This window comes from Priapulus caudatus, unplaced genomic scaffold (genome assembly GCF_000485595.1).
Source record: "Priapulus caudatus unplaced genomic scaffold, Priapulus_caudatus-5.0.1 Scaffold961, whole genome shotgun sequence".
NCBI lineage: Eukaryota > Metazoa > Priapulida > Priapulimorpha > Priapulimorphida > Priapulidae > Priapulus > Priapulus caudatus.
In genome coordinates this window covers 80,271-98,405 of record NW_014578022.1, presented here as the reverse complement: position 1 = coordinate 98,405, position 18,135 = coordinate 80,271, and the positions used below count along the sequence as shown (strand labels likewise).

The 18,135-nt window shown below is 41.8% G+C and overlaps 2 protein-coding genes across 2 annotated transcripts in view; both read right to left on the bottom strand.

Moving 5' to 3' along the window:
• Positions 1-1,324, bottom strand: part of LOC106814674 (cytochrome P450 2U1-like) — a 7,147-nt gene extending 5,823 nt beyond the window's left edge. Inside the window, exons 1-2 of the mRNA XM_014819019.1 lie at positions 1,220-1,324; positions 223-601 (exon numbers count right to left, since the gene is read on the bottom strand). Of these exons, the coding sequence (XP_014674505.1) occupies positions 223-601; positions 1,220-1,255 (415 nt within the window). The 5' untranslated portion in view covers positions 1,256-1,324. The remainder of the gene's footprint in view (positions 1-222; positions 602-1,219) is intronic.
• Positions 1,325-2,080: 756 nt separating this feature from the next.
• Positions 2,081-16,674, bottom strand: LOC106814678 (CD151 antigen-like). Its single transcript, XM_014819023.1, has 10 exons — positions 16,381-16,674; positions 12,112-12,197; positions 11,303-11,443; positions 7,797-7,988; positions 7,008-7,082; positions 6,294-6,392; positions 5,165-5,329; positions 4,877-4,960; positions 4,083-4,199; positions 2,081-3,374 (listed from the first exon to the last, which is right to left on the bottom strand). The coding sequence occupies exons 3-9, from the start codon at positions 11,381-11,383 to the stop codon at positions 4,128-4,130; spliced, it is 768 nt and encodes a 255-aa protein (XP_014674509.1). The 5' UTR covers positions 11,384-11,443; positions 12,112-12,197; positions 16,381-16,674; the 3' UTR covers positions 2,081-3,374; positions 4,083-4,127.
• Between the last annotated feature and the right edge of the window lie 1,461 nt (positions 16,675-18,135).

Below are 18,135 nucleotides of genomic sequence, written 5' to 3'. Positions count from 1 at the left end.
ATAGCTCGTTATTGAACGTTTATGGTCAGTCAATGCGTTAAAAGGGGAAATACTCGGCATAAATACTCCGTGGCTACGCCTAGGGTCACCACACAAGATCTGGACGACAATACAATGAGAAGGGAACTACAATACGCGATAGAAGCTGGCAAATCGGCGATGTATGTATTCAGATTTGCGACTGAATCACCATCACACACACACACACACGCACGCACGCACCGTATTTTAGGTCTTCTGTGTAGTAATCGTTGATGTTCGTGTGAGGTCGCCCTGCGAAGTCGTCCCTAGAGAAGGCCTCCTTAACGAGCTTAACGTCGCTAAGCACGATCAGCAGCTTCGTTGCCATCTGCACGTGGAATATCGGGCCGTAGATTTTCGCCCATTCCTGAAACTGGACGTGTATATCGGCTCGCGTGGACAGGAGAGAGCCGATGAAGGGCAGCCGTGTCCAACCGGATGGTCCTGGCGGCAGGTCCGACGGCAGGCCGTAGAGAGCGTTCCACACGTAGTAGGCGGCGAGCAAGAGCACGATGAGCACCAACCAGTAGATGAGATTCATCTTTGCCGTCTGCTCGACTAACGCATACCTAGAATAAAACTACGAAGGTGTTAATTGCCCGTCATCTGCGCCGATATGCGTGACTGCGCGCGGGTTGCCCAAGAGACTGGTGAAAATTTACTCGGCGTATATTCAAGGACATTCACGAGTAAATCAGTGTGAGATACGCGTGGGTTGCAGACACGAACGTAAGCGTATGGCTCGGGTACGCCCTTAATATATATATATATATAGGTCACTGGTGCATGCAACTGAAGCACATATAGGGAAGGGAAGGGAGGAAGGGAGGGGCGTACGTATAGGCGCGTTTGATCCGACCTTGATCGCTACCGCAATTTTCCAGTACGATCTAGACTGGCACAATGTATTACGACTCTCTCTCTCTCTCTCTCTCTCTCTCTCTCTCTATCTCTCTCACGCTCTCTCTCTGTCTCTCTGTCTCTCTCTCTCTCTCCCTTTCCATCTCTCGCTCTCCTTCTGTCACGCTCTCTCTCTCTCTCTCTCTCTCTCTCGCGCGCGCGCTCTCGCTCTCTCTTACCGCAACGAAGGGACCCCGTCTAAGCACGATCGATAGCTAACGTCACGAGCGATATCAGAGAGGATGTAGTATTTTTCCCTCTGACGTCGCTACGGAAAAAATCTGTGGTAAATTATTACCAGCTCGATCGGTACTGCTGATGCGGAAACTGTCATTGCATTTGATGTTCACTTCACACAACCTATATTACTTATTTAACGATATATTTCACGGGGGTATCTTATCATCAGTTTATTATCATTGGTTACACTATTAATTTGCGTTTAGGAATGATTGACCGATTGGTAGTATGCACAACTTAATTCAGTGACCATGACATCTGACCAACGAGTGAATGGTGGGTGACTGCACAGGCACTTGGAGCGTTTCAATAAAATATAATGCTAAATAAATACGAAATCTATTTACCATCTTATTAGTTTTGTATTTATATATATACCTATATATTCATGTGTCAGTGTGCAGCGGCAGCAGCAATGGCGGCAGCCAGTGTTTGTAGTGTTGTAGATGAGCATTTGGACGGCATTTACAGGAAATTGCCGGCAATAATAGGCGAAAGAGAGTATAGAAACATTAAGACTTTGGTAGTAAATAGATTTCGTATTTATTTAGCATTATATTTTATTGAAACGCTCCAAGTGCCTGTGGGTGGGTGACTGCGTGCGTGAAATATCGTGAAACTGTGTGCGATAAACTTAGCAACTATGACCTCCGAGCATATGATGGTATATAATAATTATATGTTGCTTACTGCATGGTGCAAGTGTACCGGGAAAATAAATAGGAGGGACATCGAAAGTTCACACGGAAAATAGAGAGGGGTCGTTGAGGGTACGTTTCACACAGGACATGGGAAGGGCATATGGAGAGTTCCATTCAGGACATGGTAAGGGCACATTGAGGGTTCCTCATTGCGCATGGGTTGGGATTGTGGGGGGGGGGCTCCACACAGGGTAAAGTGAGTCTAGGCACACAATCAAACGTAATATCATCAATGAGTTTATTTGAGGTATATATCTAAAAATTACAACATAATGGATCACTTTTAATTGCAGATCTGCTAAACAGTAGTTACATCTGTAGGCACGAAATTTAACTCTAATGAGATAAAATCACGATCACATGCTGCTAGATAATTTTATTCCGTTGCTGCTACTGCTGCTATTGCAGCTCTACTTGGTGGTCACTAATAACACACCAGCGCAGAGTATAGAATGCATGGAAAACACTGTCACAAACACAGATACGCTCACAACCAAGCAGCGTTCATGAACATTATTGGATTAATACAAAAAAACACACACACGTACGCACGAACGCACACACACGCGCACACACATCAACACTACACATAAACATCGACTACACATCTGCTGGCACCTATTTTGGAGCGTAATAGAAGTTAGAAGTTACCTTCACTCTAGTACATACTAATACCAACAAATCATGCAAAATTGGATTGATATCCTGCATGTCTAAAACCCATATATTCACATCAACGCAGCAATTTGCACTTAATACAATCCCTATCTTCGGGACATGGATAGATTACACAATGTAAAAAGCATGACTCATGCATTCGCGCATAAAAAAACCTATAGAAATAAAATATTTTACATGCGGTTCCATTTGCTAAATTTGAGAGCCATTGGACAATAATTCATCCTTGCATTATTAAAAGCTGCATACTTCCGTCCTAACGCGTGAGACGGAATAAATGTTGACACAAATTAAATGCATTATAAGATGTATTTATTTACACAATTCGACCAACATAAAGGAATAATAACATTTAGATATACATCTCAATTTATACTCTGAAATAAACATATAAGCTGCATTACGTCAACTAGCTGCCAAATTATGTAGAAAATAAAACACATAAAAACAGTGACATAGTTAGTATTTTGATTTAAATTTCCCGTCCTTGGACTTATCACGATTTTTCCCGCACTCAAAATAAAAACCATGTCAATCATAGATAGTCAAATGCAATGTTCTTTCGTCAAGAAATCAAATTCACATGGTTCAGTCCTTTACTAACATATGAAATAACACGTAAAAAATATTGCTATATATTTACATGCTTACTGTTTCAACTACTCATGACTTTCCCACAATCAACACTATCTCAAATATTTCGTAGCAAGATAACTATTTCACATTTAGTTAAACATCCCAGCAGGTGGCGACACAATCCTCCATCCCCGATGTCTGCAAACTGTTTCAGGACTGTCACTCAGAATTCGGTCACTTGCTTGTTCATGACAAATGCTAAAACGAGGAAAGTTGTTCAGAGTATGCACAAGCATGCGGCAATATGACAAAGCCTAAATGATAATTAAGACTAAAGGCGGGCTTATGTCGGGCTTGCGAGCCGACTCGACCGGAAGCAACTGGATTTCGAGCAACTGGAAGCGATCGGCAGCGACTAGTTGCGTCCAGTTGCCCACTGTTCTATTCCGAGCAACTAGTGGCGACCAGTCGCAGGCAGTTGCTTCCAGTCGAGTCGGCTCGCAAGCCCGACATAAGCCCGCCTTAACACCAGTCCCAGACCAAAAAATATAAATGATTGTAGTGGGAAATCCTTAAGGTAAGACTATTCCAAATCCTAGAAAATTTCATCTTAAGTCAGTGCTACATATCTTGGCCCACCCTAGCCTCTTGTAACTACGAAAATGGAATTTAACAATAAAATTACAATTACAGTGAGGTTATATATACGATGTTGCTAAGTGATATCTATATTCATATTAAATACATCTACTATTTAATATTTATGAAGGGATACTAAAACAAACATATATAACAGTATAATTCTCTTACTTTTACAATATGTAAAACAAAATGTATATCTACAATATGTATATGTACAATATGTATAGTCTGCACAGTTCCATGTCATTCTATTTAAGCAATACTATTGCTTAGTTTTATCATAGTCTTGGATTATGCCTGCAGGATGATTCTAGTGACACTCACCAGGTTCTATGGCGTCAGCCGTCTTATGTAAGCTCATGTGATCAACTATTCGTAGTTGTACTTGTCCGACTTGCGCAACTGCCTATAGAGGCAGCAGGAGAAAAGAATGCCAATCACCTGCAAGACAAAATTCTCGTGAATTTGTGCACCTAGGGAATAATTACTATGGTACCTCAGCACAAATAATTCTGACAGTCAAGCATGAACCTTGATAAGGTGTCGGTTATTTTATCATTGTGTTACCCATAAATCTTACCGCTGCAACTTCAACCATGTATTACAGACATTTACGAAAAAATAACAAAAAATCAATGTCCCCATAGTAGTCTCCCCCCCCCCGCCCCGACCCCACCCACTGCCACATCACCCACCGACCCAGCACAACAACACCCATGCCTCCCACACTTCCTGCCTCTGCTGACACCACAATAACCAGCACCACAACCCACAACGACTGTCCACTGCCACCAGTAACGCTCATTGACCCCACTGACCCCCACAACCTTCCCGCCTGCACCCTAGCCACCACCGCTACCACTGCCTCCACAAGCGGCGTTGCAACTGCCACCATCACCACCACTGCTACCAACAACAAAATCAATAGTACCAATACCACCAACACCACCAGCACAACACTAACGAGCACGAAAACAATATCCTCTGCTGCACTATGTGCGGAGGATAACAACACCAGCGACAACAACCGCCAGACATAACTTGCAACCTGCACTACGGTTCAGTTTAACGTTCTACTACTTGGCACGTCGCTGTCACCGAGATGGCATTAAACGTACCTGCAGTGCACAGAATCCGAGAGCGACAGCACCCACTATCACCAGATTGTTTTCGACTTTGTTCTCCATCGCCAAGACGCAACCCTGCAACACAGAACAGCACCTCGTTAACGTAAGTAATCACTCTCGCTCATTTCATTAAATACGTCATGAGTTGTGAACTGTTTTTAAGCTCGGGAAAATGAATTTTAATATTTAATAACCTTTTTTTCATTTTCCTGAAAACTAATACGAAATGAGTGGGCCGAGCACATCTTAACGCAGCGACAGGAAAGTGGCGCCACCTACCGGTGAGTGAATGTTTGACGGGTGGTCGTTCTGTCCACATGTGTTCATCACGGTCTTGCAGCAGCTGTCTGGAACGAGGTTATTGAAGCCGTCGGTGCCCTTGTTTTCCATGATCCAGCGACTTGTCCTCCAGTCGTTAGGGTCTCCAGCTCCACAGCACAGCCACTACACCAGCCACATACATACATTAATTAATTAATCAGGGTACGATTGAATGCTTATGTGACTGCTAAAAAGCAGCATCATTGCAAATACAAGCTCAATAAGTCCTAATATTATCGCCAAATGATTTGATTAGCATTGTTTTGCATGTTGTCTTGTGTAAAGGTAGCAAAAATCTTAAAATTAGCAAATCTTGTTGGCCTGTTCTTGACTGACCTAAGAAAGGTAGTCATCTTTACAATGAATTTCTAGGTATTTTAAATATATGTAACTAACATACAAGTGAGAGAGAGAGAGAGGGGGAGAGGGGAGACGGAGGGAGGGAGGGAGAAAGAGGCAGGAAGAAAGAGAGAGAGGGAAAGCACACACAAAAGTATCATGCCAGCATTACTTTTTCACGTATGACTGTTGTCCTGCTGTGAATGGTGGCTTATAATCAATGGGTGACAGGGTTCTTAAAGCGTGTATTGCGAAAATGTTCCAGTGTTTTCCCCACTTTCATGATACCTACCGTTATTGCTTGAGTAACAGCAATTGTCTAGAGTAACAATAAAATGTCTTAGAACCTCTTTTTTGTAAACATTCGTTTTCTGTCATCTTGAACTAACAGGAAGTATGGATTAGCTTGTGGCGCCACCGCTTATCTGCCATACCCACAGTACAGGCACGCACTTGTTTTCAATTCATCACCGACACAAATACAAGTTTACCAATTCTGCCATTAGGCATTGTCGCGACACAATAAAATGCATTGCTGTTACGATGTGTTCATATCCAATTTTCTATGATATAACTGCATAAAATATTAGTATTTTTAATGTTGGTGTAATCAGTGATATTTTCGCTGTCGGGTGAGACTATATTCAGCTATATTTAGTTTTTCTGAGCAAAAATCTCGCAATACACACTTTAAATGGAATATGAGAAGTAAGGTTACAATAGGAAGCGATCATGGGGCATATTTTACCTCCTCCTGAAGATCGTCAATCGCCGCTGTCATGTCCTTGTCATACATGTAGTTATTTCCAAAACTATCCCTCAAGTCAGCAACGATTTCACTGCTCAACTGCAACATCCGGACATTTTCACGAATAAGCAGGACAGCCACAATATAAGAGGCCGGACAGCCGGCTGTTTAACAATAACAGCAGTAACAACAGCAGTAGCAGCCAGATGCGCAACTTCCTACCCTAACTCAGCAGGCCACAAGCAACCACACCCATAGCTACGGTGCCGTGTATTTTATCTGTGCCAATAAAGCCGCGCCGGCTGAAGGCTCCGCTACTACTGTTTGGAAAAGCAATAAATGATCAGGCAAATTGGAGCAGGAGGAAATTGCCACCACGCACAGCTGCAATGCCTCCCCACTGATCCCCACCACTTCAGACGGCGCACGATGCTAGCAAGATTGGGTTTGTTTGTTGCCGCGGGCTTCTATCGTTGGCTAGCTAAGTATTTATTCTAGCACATCTGGTGTTGATGCAGTCGGGACTAGAAGACATACTAGAGAAAACGTGCAAGCCAATTAGAACTTCGCCTGCGGATTTCCCCCACTATTCAAACTTGAAAAATGTACCTTACTACTGCTCAGCTGTGCAGGTTTACATCAGACACACTTAGAAATTTCTCACATTCTTGCAGTCAGCAGTGTGACATGCTTTAATTACTGTGTGAATTATACCTGGTCCTTGTAGATATAGGCAAGTATCCCGGTAACAGCCTCCAGCACAAAAACGAGGATCAGAAAGATCGCAAACTGAAATGCAAATGAATTGTACAAATTTAAAATACTGCACTAGGTCTGACTAGGGCAGGACATAAAGGCAGAGCATTACGAACATCTGATACATTTTATTGTGTTTTCACGGATGAGCTATGTTTGTTGCACATCTGACGCATGGTAAATCGCCATAAAAATGTGTTTAAAACGCTGCTGGAAGAAAAAAAAAAGGCAATAAAAATAACACATTTATCTATGGCGCAGAACCTCGTATGAAAGTGTGCATGGCATCTTCTATTGGAAGTCACAGTGACGTCAGCAAAATGTGTGCATACATCACACATTCACCCACAACCTTCTGGCAGCCTTCTGCTTAATTCAGTGACAACTACTTTATATATATACGCTGTATATTTTGCGGTGGTTTAATTTTCACGAATTTCACGAACGCGTCCCCAACCGTGAAAATAATAGCACACGAATAATTCATGCCGAATAATACCGAATGATTCATAATTCACCGACCGCGAAATTAACCACTCACGAACTTGTCCGTCAAGTCTGAATTCGCGAAAATATCTGTACGCGAAAAATATGGCGTATACCGTACATAAAGCAGACGCAAGTCGCGTTAAGAATCAAGCCCCACAACGTGGCCGACACGATACTAGAGTGTTTGGAAGTCGCATTCATTCATGCATGTCAGTGACATCACCGCCGCGAACAGCATGAAGCCCACGCCCGACTTACCACCAGGATGCAGCACCTGTCACTCCTAATGAGGCCGCAGCAGCCGACGATGGTGAGACAGATGACGAGGCAGCCGGCGACGATGAGCAGGTAGGCGGTGGCCGCGAGGGCGCCACTGCTCAGTAGGCTGATGTAGCGTTCGTTGCCGATCACGCTCCACACGCCGACGCCCAGCACGGCAATGCCTGCAAGCTGATGAAATGCACGCGTGAACGAACGAGTCTGCACAGAGAGATGACAGCACAGCTAGCCACAGGAAAAAAAACCACGACCGGGCCGTGACGAGATGAAACAATCAAGACGCGCGTGAACGAACGAGTCAGCACAGAGAGATGACAGCACAGCTAGCCACGGAAAAAAAACCACGGCCAGGCCGTGACGAGATGAAATAATCGAGAGGCAGTACATCATCGGAAATATCGTGACTGCTGTGAAAACGTTACCGCGTGTTATCATGGTGAACATGAATTTGCATTATCAAAAGACGTGCATGTACTTGATTGTTATGCGAGTTCTCCTTAGCCGTACGGACATAAGCATTTCATTTGGATGTAGTTACTCACTAGTGGTATGGGGGGGGGGAGGGGTGAAGGAAAGAATGTTTCCCAGCTAAAATAACATGGTTGCCAGAAAAAAACAACAGTACAGTTAAGGTGATAGGGAATGTGTCAGAAGTCTAAGTCAATGAATAGCAGAAATGTTGAAGAAGGCTCCCAACTAGATTACTAGCATGTTACAGAAACTTTTGAGTTTTGTAAATGGATTTAGTCAGGAGCTAATAATTATTATTATTATATTTGTCATTATTAGCTCCTGATTTAGTTCAAGTCAATAGCTTTTCATACATCCACTACATAATCAAGATAGATACGGGCTAATGCAGCTGCAGTAACGAACCGTTACTAATACATTTGTTTTTTTGACATTTTACATGGTGTCAGCTATACACCACATGCGAAACATAAGCCCACGAATCACGTCGTCATAAAAAAGCACTGCCTGTCAAGGCCACATGTGCACATGAGGCACTGTTTAGTGTTTACACATTACTCAACCATCTTTCACATCTCCGTTGCCGACTTGGCAATTAAAAAACACATTAGAAAAGGCAATTATGACACTTTTAACATGAATTAAACATCTACGATACGTCTGCTTATTTGAGTACCACGATCACCACCAACCAGGGAGCCAAGCTGTGACTACACAGATACAACGTTTTTAAGGAATTTAATTCGTTCGCCGAAATACTCGCCGAAATCAGTGTTATCATAGGAAGCATTTCCAATCAGCACTGAAAATTAGTAGGTAAATCTGTGAAATCCCATCATTTGTCTACATGATACTGATTATATGGAAGCAGTCCTCACCAGCTGCAGTAAATTGTTCCTACCCTCTCAGTGATGGAGACTATATACCCTATACTGTGTCTACATGTGGGTCCTACTCGTGTTCCTGCATTAACCTCTTGTAAATTTTAGCAAAACTGTAGGAAATTTACAGTTACGATGGTCATGTAATGGGATGTGGGATATGGTGCCATGGTTATTGATGATGCTACACAACTCATAAAGCAGGTGGTGGGCACGTGCCCACTACTCATGCTAACACCCAGACTATTATGTAATATTAATCACCTCATCATAGATATGTTACACCACCATACGCTATCACAAAGCCACAAGTTCAGTCACAGATGAAGCTGTTTTATTCAGATATTTTTACCTCCGCCAAGGGGTTGGCAGGAGGTTATGTTTTCACCGGCGTGTGTTTGTTCGTTTGAGTGTTTGTTTGTTGGTTTGTGTACAGCCTAACTGAAAAAGTTATGGACGGATTGTTATAAAATTTTCAGGATAGGTCACAAATGGGCTAACTTAGAATTGATGACATTTTGGTGGTGATCCGGATCCAATTAATTAATAAAAGTTTCAGGATAGGTCAGAAATGGGCTAACTTCGAATTGATTACATTTTGATGGTGATCCGGATCCAATTAATTAAATAATTAATTAATTAATAAAAATTTTCAGTGAGAGAATTCAGCTGCCTTGGCAGAGGTCTGCACTCTCCGAGTGCTCTAGTTCTACATATAATCACATTATATAGAATTGGTGCTGGTTTTTTCTCCTCTAGAGACAAAAAGTTTACTTTTTTAACTAGTTAGAGTTATTTATCTACTACCTCACAGCATCCAACTAAGTTTTTCATACACTGTAGGCAAATAACACATGATCAGATAGGCGGGCGACGGAATATAAACATAGCAACATGGCTGGTACAGCGACAGCATCATGCGCATCACGCCCACTTTTTGCAATTAGTACAGACGAAACCTTAGATCATCACTAACTAATGAAATTGCCGACATTTGCTAAGCTATATGATAAATTTTGATCCAATTTAGAGAGGTAGAAGTGTCTTCAACTGCATCTAACCTCACTGAATAGGCGGCCTATATAAGCCACAGGCACTACACACCGTGTTCCAAAAAATCAACTTTCATATACCGTGTAGATAGCTCTACTCATGAACATATATATCCTCATATGTGCGCGTGTGTGTGCAGGCATGCATGTTATCAAGCGCGTATAAAGAAGGTATACGCTCTTTATACGCTCCTTTATATGCTCTTGATGTTATCAGGAGCGTATAATGACAAATACTTTTTGACTTTACTTTTGACAGTTAATATTTGTAAATATACGCTCCTGATGTTATGTATGTATCCACGTATGTACGTATACATGTGATCATTGTCTACTCTATGACTGATAGCATTCGCTGGTAAACATCAGCACACTACAGTAGAACAGGAAATTGCACAAGCGCCACTACGTGTACAGTTAGCATAGGCTAACATAGGCATCGGATCGCGTTTCGCCATTGAAAGTTTTATTGTATGTACTCAGTTTGTAACGACCCAACCTTGTAAACGTTGAGCTCCTAAAGGTTGAAGAAGCAATTGGGTGACCGAACACAGTCCTAAGGTGCTTTATGGTAATTGGATGCGCAATTTTCTATGTGATTGTTGCATTCTTACCGTCATGGTTTATCATTGAATAGGCACTGTATTACTAATTTTAAGGCATTATCACGGTATCACCACAGCCGAGTTATTCATCCTGTGCAACTATTATATTTTTAAAGAGATTCGACGGATTCGTCCTTGCCACACATAAATGCAGCGAGGGATAGCTGGCTGGGAAACCAATGGTATACGCTCCCTTTAGGAAGTAGACTGACGCAACAACACTCGTAGCAGCAGTGACAACAACAACAATAACTCCACCACCACCACCACCACCACCACCACCTCCACCACCACCACCACCACCAACAACAACAACAACAACAACAACAACAACAACACGTTGCTGGAACTAACAAGGAGAACAGCTCGTTCTAAACGCTAGCAATTATGCATTTCCTTAGCTACGATTAGTGGAATCCAACCTCGTGCATAACAACACACACAGCTGAGCAACGCTCCCTGCATACAATACATACCAGGAAGAAGAATGTGAAGATAAATAGAATGTATTTGAGAAAATCCACACTACAGCATCCTTCGGACTCCTGCTTGGCCATCACTCCTGTTGATGTGAAAAAAACCGCACGACTGTGTTGGTGCTTCCTATCTGGAAAGTTCTGTAGAAACCAATTCGTAACGAATTAGGAATGGTAATTTGTGCCATCCGGATATAAAATTCATCAACACATAAGCTGTATTCATATGCGTACATATCACTGTCTTTTACATACAAATCAATTGATTCCCTTAGCCTTGCTTAATTTTCTGTTAACACAAACATACTACTCTGGCTACTTCAGAGGTTTACTGGTAAAACCTAAAGAGCACCTATCTTTTCACTTAAGCAAAGATCACACGTTATCCATTCACCTTCGATATGGCTTCTTGCTTGCTGTTGCTATTAGTATTAAAGCTCTGTGCACGAACAAGCACGCTAGTGACGCTACTGTATTCACCGCACTCCGCTCTTCACCCAACTCACATAAAGAGTACACTGCTTCTTGCCTTCATCCCCTCGACTGCATGATGAATCAACGAACGAACGCACAAAAACTGTGACTGCGCCACGAACTATTTCATCATAACCATTTTAAAACAGGAACTACACAAACGCGCGCATGCCTAATGCCTGACTGCAAACAGGGTGTTCACAACACCGTGCGTAATAACAGTCTTCATTGAAAGAAGCCATGCCTGTCTAAATTCTAATACAAATAACATGATTAGAGCATAAACAGAAGTTATCTGCATGACTACAGGGGACATGCTTAATTAATGTTCTTACCCTATATATATATCATGTGCGTCTCCTGCACCAGCGTTGTGAGTATGTCCTAATTCACTCCTAGCAAGCACGCCAACCAGCACCACCTATAAATAACGAGAATGTGATTGGAAAAACAGAATTCTGGAAGCCGATACAGAGCGGATGCCAAGAGTAGAGATCGTAGTACTCCCTTCACTGACACGTGGGAGGCAGTGAGCACACAGCCATGCGCAACACAATTGTGGCTATTTCACATTTCAATCCATCATGATCAAGGCACATGTGAAATTCATCTTAACACACCACCATCAGAACATGAATTATCGCCACATGCTTGCTACTGGTTCCAAAGTGATTGCTACACCACCTCCTAATGGTAAACTGTATACATCCGATCTATCCGGTGACAGATGGACAGTATTTTCTCTCATCGGTGGGTCGCTGGCTGGGGCAACACACGAGGCACGTGAAGTTTAAAGCCCAGTGGGTGCCAGGTTGTCCCGCATTGTATCATCGGCTCCTATTTCTCACACCAACTAAAATCCCATTCAAATCAGGCTGCAGCACTCTTTGGTATTAATATAACAGCACTTACTCCCAGCAGGGGTTAATAATGACAAATTTGTCATTATTAATCATTTATTACTTTAATTAATTGATTAAAAATGACAATTTGTCATTCTTGGCCCCTGCTACTAGACATGTATGCACCATCAAACGAATGCCTGGTATCTGACTGTTCATCGTAGCAGCCTAACTGGACCTAAGGAGACTCCCAATCAATCCTCCCTTACTAATGTGCACACTAAAGTGACTTCCTAAAGGTTACAGCTAAGTTTATAGTTTAAAAAAAATACTTTTTACAGTTTCTATCCAAAACGGGCACTCTACGGGGTATACGAGACGAGCTATCCATACGAGATAATGAAAAGTGATTCTCACTGGTGCAAAACTTGATCACAGCATTCGAACCTTTTCATTGTTAAAACGCACATTCGCACACCCACCAGATTTTTAGCAGAGCAAGATATGCATTCGATGCACCATGCAAAGACTGAAGATTTCTGTTCTATTGGAGTTTACAGGTTACTGATACAGGAGCACACTTAACCCTGACCAATTTCCAATTTCAGAAAACAAATACATGCTAGCAGTAACATATGAATAGACAAGTGTCTATAAAAGGCAGTTTTTGCATTTTCCCTGAAAGGCAGTTATACAAAGAAGCAGTCTCTATCTAGAATGAAACCTCTCTATAACAGACACTTTAGGCTGCACTGGTGTGTGTTTACCCTTAAATTCAGGTTTAACTGTACGAATAAATAAATAAATAAATAAATAAATATATATATATAAATATACAGGTATATGATTTAATTCCTGATATCAGCCATCTTACAAAGGAATAACCTAGTTTATAGCTGATTCACAGGTCCCTGGAAGCCTGAAGGTTACACGCCCCATCTGCTTGTCACTTTCCCATATTAGAGGACTCATTACCATGGCCAAGCTGTACTACTTTCTAAGCAGGACCAGCTGTCCAAGTAATGTTATACCCACAGCTATTACCAGTGAGCCTTGTAAGCAATACAAGCAATGGTGGTTTCCCTACAGGGGAGATATCAGCTGAGAAGCCTTTAAATGTCCCAAGTAAGGAGTATTATAGCTGCACCTTATCAAGTAGTAGTATCATCCTGGCCTCCCCACTCTTCCCCCAACCTCACCACCTCCAGCAACAGCCTGTCATACCCCAGTCAGGCAGATAAGGTCTATGACTATGTCTCCCTAACCTCTGTTTGACCTGGCTCGTTTAGCTATTTCTGACTAATATTATTAGTGTTGTCAATCGGTTGTAATTTCGTAATCGATCATTGGTTGGACCCAAGTAACCGATTATCGGTTACAATCGGTTACTCGGGGTGATTAATGCCTGCATGTGTGTAACGTCGTGTGCACGTATGTGCTTGTTTAGCCAGCGTATAAAATCCTTAGTGTGTCCTAGGCTTTAGCCCCTCAACAGAAAGTAACTACGGCAAATGCCGGGTGATTCCCGAACTAAAATAGCGATGATATCTCTGATTCTCATCACTTTTCCAAGTTTTCTTGTTCAAGTTAAATTACATTTATTTTGGTAGCGCTTGGTTCAAGCTACTGTTCAACCGATGATCGAGTATAATCGATGATCGTCACATCACTACTAATATATATAATATATAATATTATATAGGGTTAGGGTTAGGGTTAGTCAGAAATAGCTAAACGAGCCAGGTCAAACAGAGGTCAGGGAGACAGAGACCCTACGGGCCCCAGTCAACCACAGTAGCCTCAGCCCTGTGACTTGTCAAAAGCATCATCAGCCCCATCAGATATTAGCCACCATATATAAGATATTTTCCGGACTACACATGTGAAGCTACTGAGTCAGCGTTCTCATATCAGAAGCATCTAGACATCAGCTTCAAAATTTGATCCCACATCAAACAGTGTTTTCCCTGGCCAAAAAGGTCTGTGAGGTGGTAAATTTTTGTTTTTGGCGTGTTAGTGCGTTTCGAAGTCCCAGCTATGGGGGTGCGGGAAATGCCCCCCCCCAAATGTTTTGAAAAAATTGTGCACTTTGGTGCATTCTAAGTTATATTTCAATTTTAGTTCAATAAAGTGTCATTTATTAATGCAAGAACAGTGATTTTCGTCAGCAAGGCGGTGTTTTGGACAAATTTCTGTGTGCCGGCTGAGAATTTGAGCGAGGTGGCCTGCCTTGCTCGTGTCAATGCAGGGGAAACACTGCACACATGCCACTGTGCACAAACACCAAGTATAAAGAGTACTTGTTGTACTTTATACTTGTTGTTTGCGCACAGTGGTGTCTGTGTGTGGTGTACTGGTGTGTTGCAGAAGTGCATTTGAACGGCATTTACAGGAAATTATCAGCAAGAATAGGAATCAGGAAAAAAGGAATCAAGGGAAAAAGGGGGGAATCAAGGAATAGGCGAAAGAGAATAGACTGTAGAGAAACATTGAGACTTTGGTAGTAAATACATTTCGTGTTTATTTACCATAATTTTTTTTATTGAGATGGGCCGTGACTGTGTTAGTAACGCTCATAGGGTCTATGTCCCCCAGGGTACTGCCGGAACGTACCCTGTGTACGGTCCGGTATACCGGAACGTACCCTGGTAACTTTTTGATATGGTTAGGGTTAGGATTAGGGTTAGGGTTAAGGTTAGGGAGTAGGCGTAGGCGACTCCCTAGACTCGTTAGTGGAGTAGGCGAGGTACGGTCTTAAGGTTAGGGAGTAGGCGTAGGCGACTCCCTAGACTCGTTAGTGGAGTAGGCGAGGTACGGTCCGGCATATTAGATAGTACCAGGGTACGTTCCGGCAGTACCCTGGGGGACATAGACCCTCTCAGCGTTAGTAACCTTCTCGCTTTTCACTACGTGAAATTAATACTGATACTATATATAATAGTAATACTAATAGTGACTAATAGTACTAGTAATAGTATTACTATTACTATTAGTAGAACTAGTAGTAGTAGTAGTAGTACTAGTAGTAATAATACTAATAGTATTACGTACTTCTAGTCGGAGCAAATCCACTCTAGGCACCTTAGGTATCACGAAGTGATGCACAGATTTCTGTGTATCATCGACTGATGCACAGACTTTCCGTATATCAACGATCAACAGGATCTTAGGATATTAGGATCAACAGCAAAGCTGTGCCACGCAATCTTGTATCATGTCTCTCTGGATATACGGAAAGTCTGGGACCTATCCCATCACTGTACTGGACATCATCTCTATCCTTGAACCAAAGTGGGTGCATCAGTTGATGATACACAGAAATCTGTGCATCACTTCGTGTAGATACAATAATGTAACCCAAACACAGGATAGGTTGGGTTCATTACCCCTATCCTGTGTTTGGGTTACATTATTGTATCTACACTTCGTGATAGGCTAAGGTGCCTAAAGTGGATTTGCGCCCCAGTCTTCGGTTCAAGGATAGAGAACATGGGGCCCATTGAAACCTATGTCATTTTCGTAAATGTGAGGGTAGCCCCTTTAAAATCGACAGGAGTACTGGTCAGTGTGTTCTTTGTTCATTTCAACCGATAAACATGATGTGAGTTAATAGGAAGTGTCGAAAAAAATGCGTTCAAGCGACCATACTCGCCCGTTTTCGGCCGTTTCTGACCGTTCTAGTAATTATAAATCAACATAATAATCATTATACTAGTAGATGTAGTACTAGTACCAGTAGAAATTAAATATAAAAGTTCATACCGATCATGAAACTTGAAAGCGGTTCCTGTACATGTGAGGGAAGTCCGACACCAACGATTCTGGACAAACAGAATTTCTCCAAGAGAATCGCTTATTACCGCTTAAGATAACATATGTTGGATCAAGGATGGTCTGGGACACCGCAAATGTGTTTTCGCATTTGTGCTAAACTAGGCTTGAGTCCATAATTTTACCGGAATAAGCAATTAAACATCATATATATGGTAAACAGATAAAAACAGTAACACTAACAATAAACAGATAAAATTGCTATGATATTGCGTACCGCTAGACGGCGCCAAGAAAAATGCGTCCCATCGGTGATTGGCTAAGGGTAATAATAGCAGGAACGACCTAATTTCCTGTTCAACCGTTAGACTGGTGCTCGCTCCCACCTCTCGGCGAGCACCAGTCTATTGAGCTGTCTGCATTTCAGCTGATTTCGGTTATCGATACCTATATATTATTTCTATGGTTACCACTGATAAAATCAGTTACAATACACACGTGCCGTCGGCCCGCCCGCGACTAGTTTGAACGTATGAGAACGGACGAAAATAATTTTCTTGCCAGTCAACGGTGACCGACGCACGAGCGCCATGCATCTTCATTACCGTATCGTCACACATTTTCCCGGGTTATTTTCTTGTAACTAATATTGGTAATTGGTGCGTGACGTCATTTAACTGCACCATCAGTTTAACCAGCGTTAAAGATATGTACTGTTCATCAAATGTTCTTGCGCAAAAATGCCGAAGTTAGGCGAACTGTGAAATACCCGCGTGCTGGAATCTACTGTGCTTCGATTTTTAGTAGTAAATAATGAGACGTATAAGCGTAATTTAATACGTTCAACACTGTCAGGTTATCAATAGACCTTCACCTTGCAGCGAGGTTTCCGCGTTTCCGCTGATATTTTAAATCGAAACTTGTCCTATTTACTGAGACATGATAATTTTATACAGTATTATTTGTATAATAAAAACGTTTGTGCATGCATGGTGATTACGGTACGATGGTGGTTTTCATACCCCATGTTATATTTTCTGCCGGTCCTTGATACAGCCATGGCACGCACGCATACGCAGGCAGGCAGCTTCGCACCATACACCCGAATTTAAATGTTTAATTAATTAAATTTACATGTAAGTTTATAATACCGAGCATTCATCCCCCAAAGTTTCAATGTTATGCGTAACATGGGTTTTGTATAAAAAAAACGCACGTAGCCATACGAACATTACGACTGGTCGCCAAAGCACAGCGTTGCATACATTAGTGATATATATATGCATTAAAGAATATTATTCATATAAGGCGGCCTGCATGCGGCTGGGCGTTATATGAGGAACTAGCAGCTAGACACCCGGCTTTGCCCGGTAAATAAAGCGCTCAGTTGGTGACCACTTGGTTGAAAGAAAAATACCCCAAAATATATCTATCTATTTATCTATCTATCTATCTATCTATCTATCTATCTATCTATCTATCTATCTATCTATCTATCTATCTATCTATCTATCTATCTTTCTTTATTTCTAACTATCTATCTATCTATCTATCTATCTATCTATCTATCTATCTATCTATCTATCTATCTATTTATCTATCTATCTATCTATCTATCTATCTATCTATCTATCTATCTATCTATCTATCTATCTATCTTTATTTATTTCTATCTATCTATCTATCTAACTATCTATCTATCTATTTATCTATCTATCTATCTATCGATCTATCTATCTATCTATC

What these genes read in the sequence shown, in the direction of transcription:
- LOC106814678 (XM_014819023.1), bottom strand. Translation starts at nt 11,383, where the DNA reads ATGGCCAAGCAGGAGTCCGAAGGATGCTGTAGTGTGGATTTTCTCAAA. An exon ending in TCTTCACATTCTTCTTCCTG is followed by an intron (nt 7,989 to 11,302) that starts GTATGTATTGTA and finishes GCATTTCATCAG; the next exon opens with CTTGCAGGCATTGCCGTGCT. An exon ending in CCTATATCTACAAGGACCAG is followed by an intron (nt 6,393 to 7,007) that starts GTATAATTCACA and finishes CGGATGTTGCAG; the next exon opens with TTGAGCAGTGAAATCGTTGC.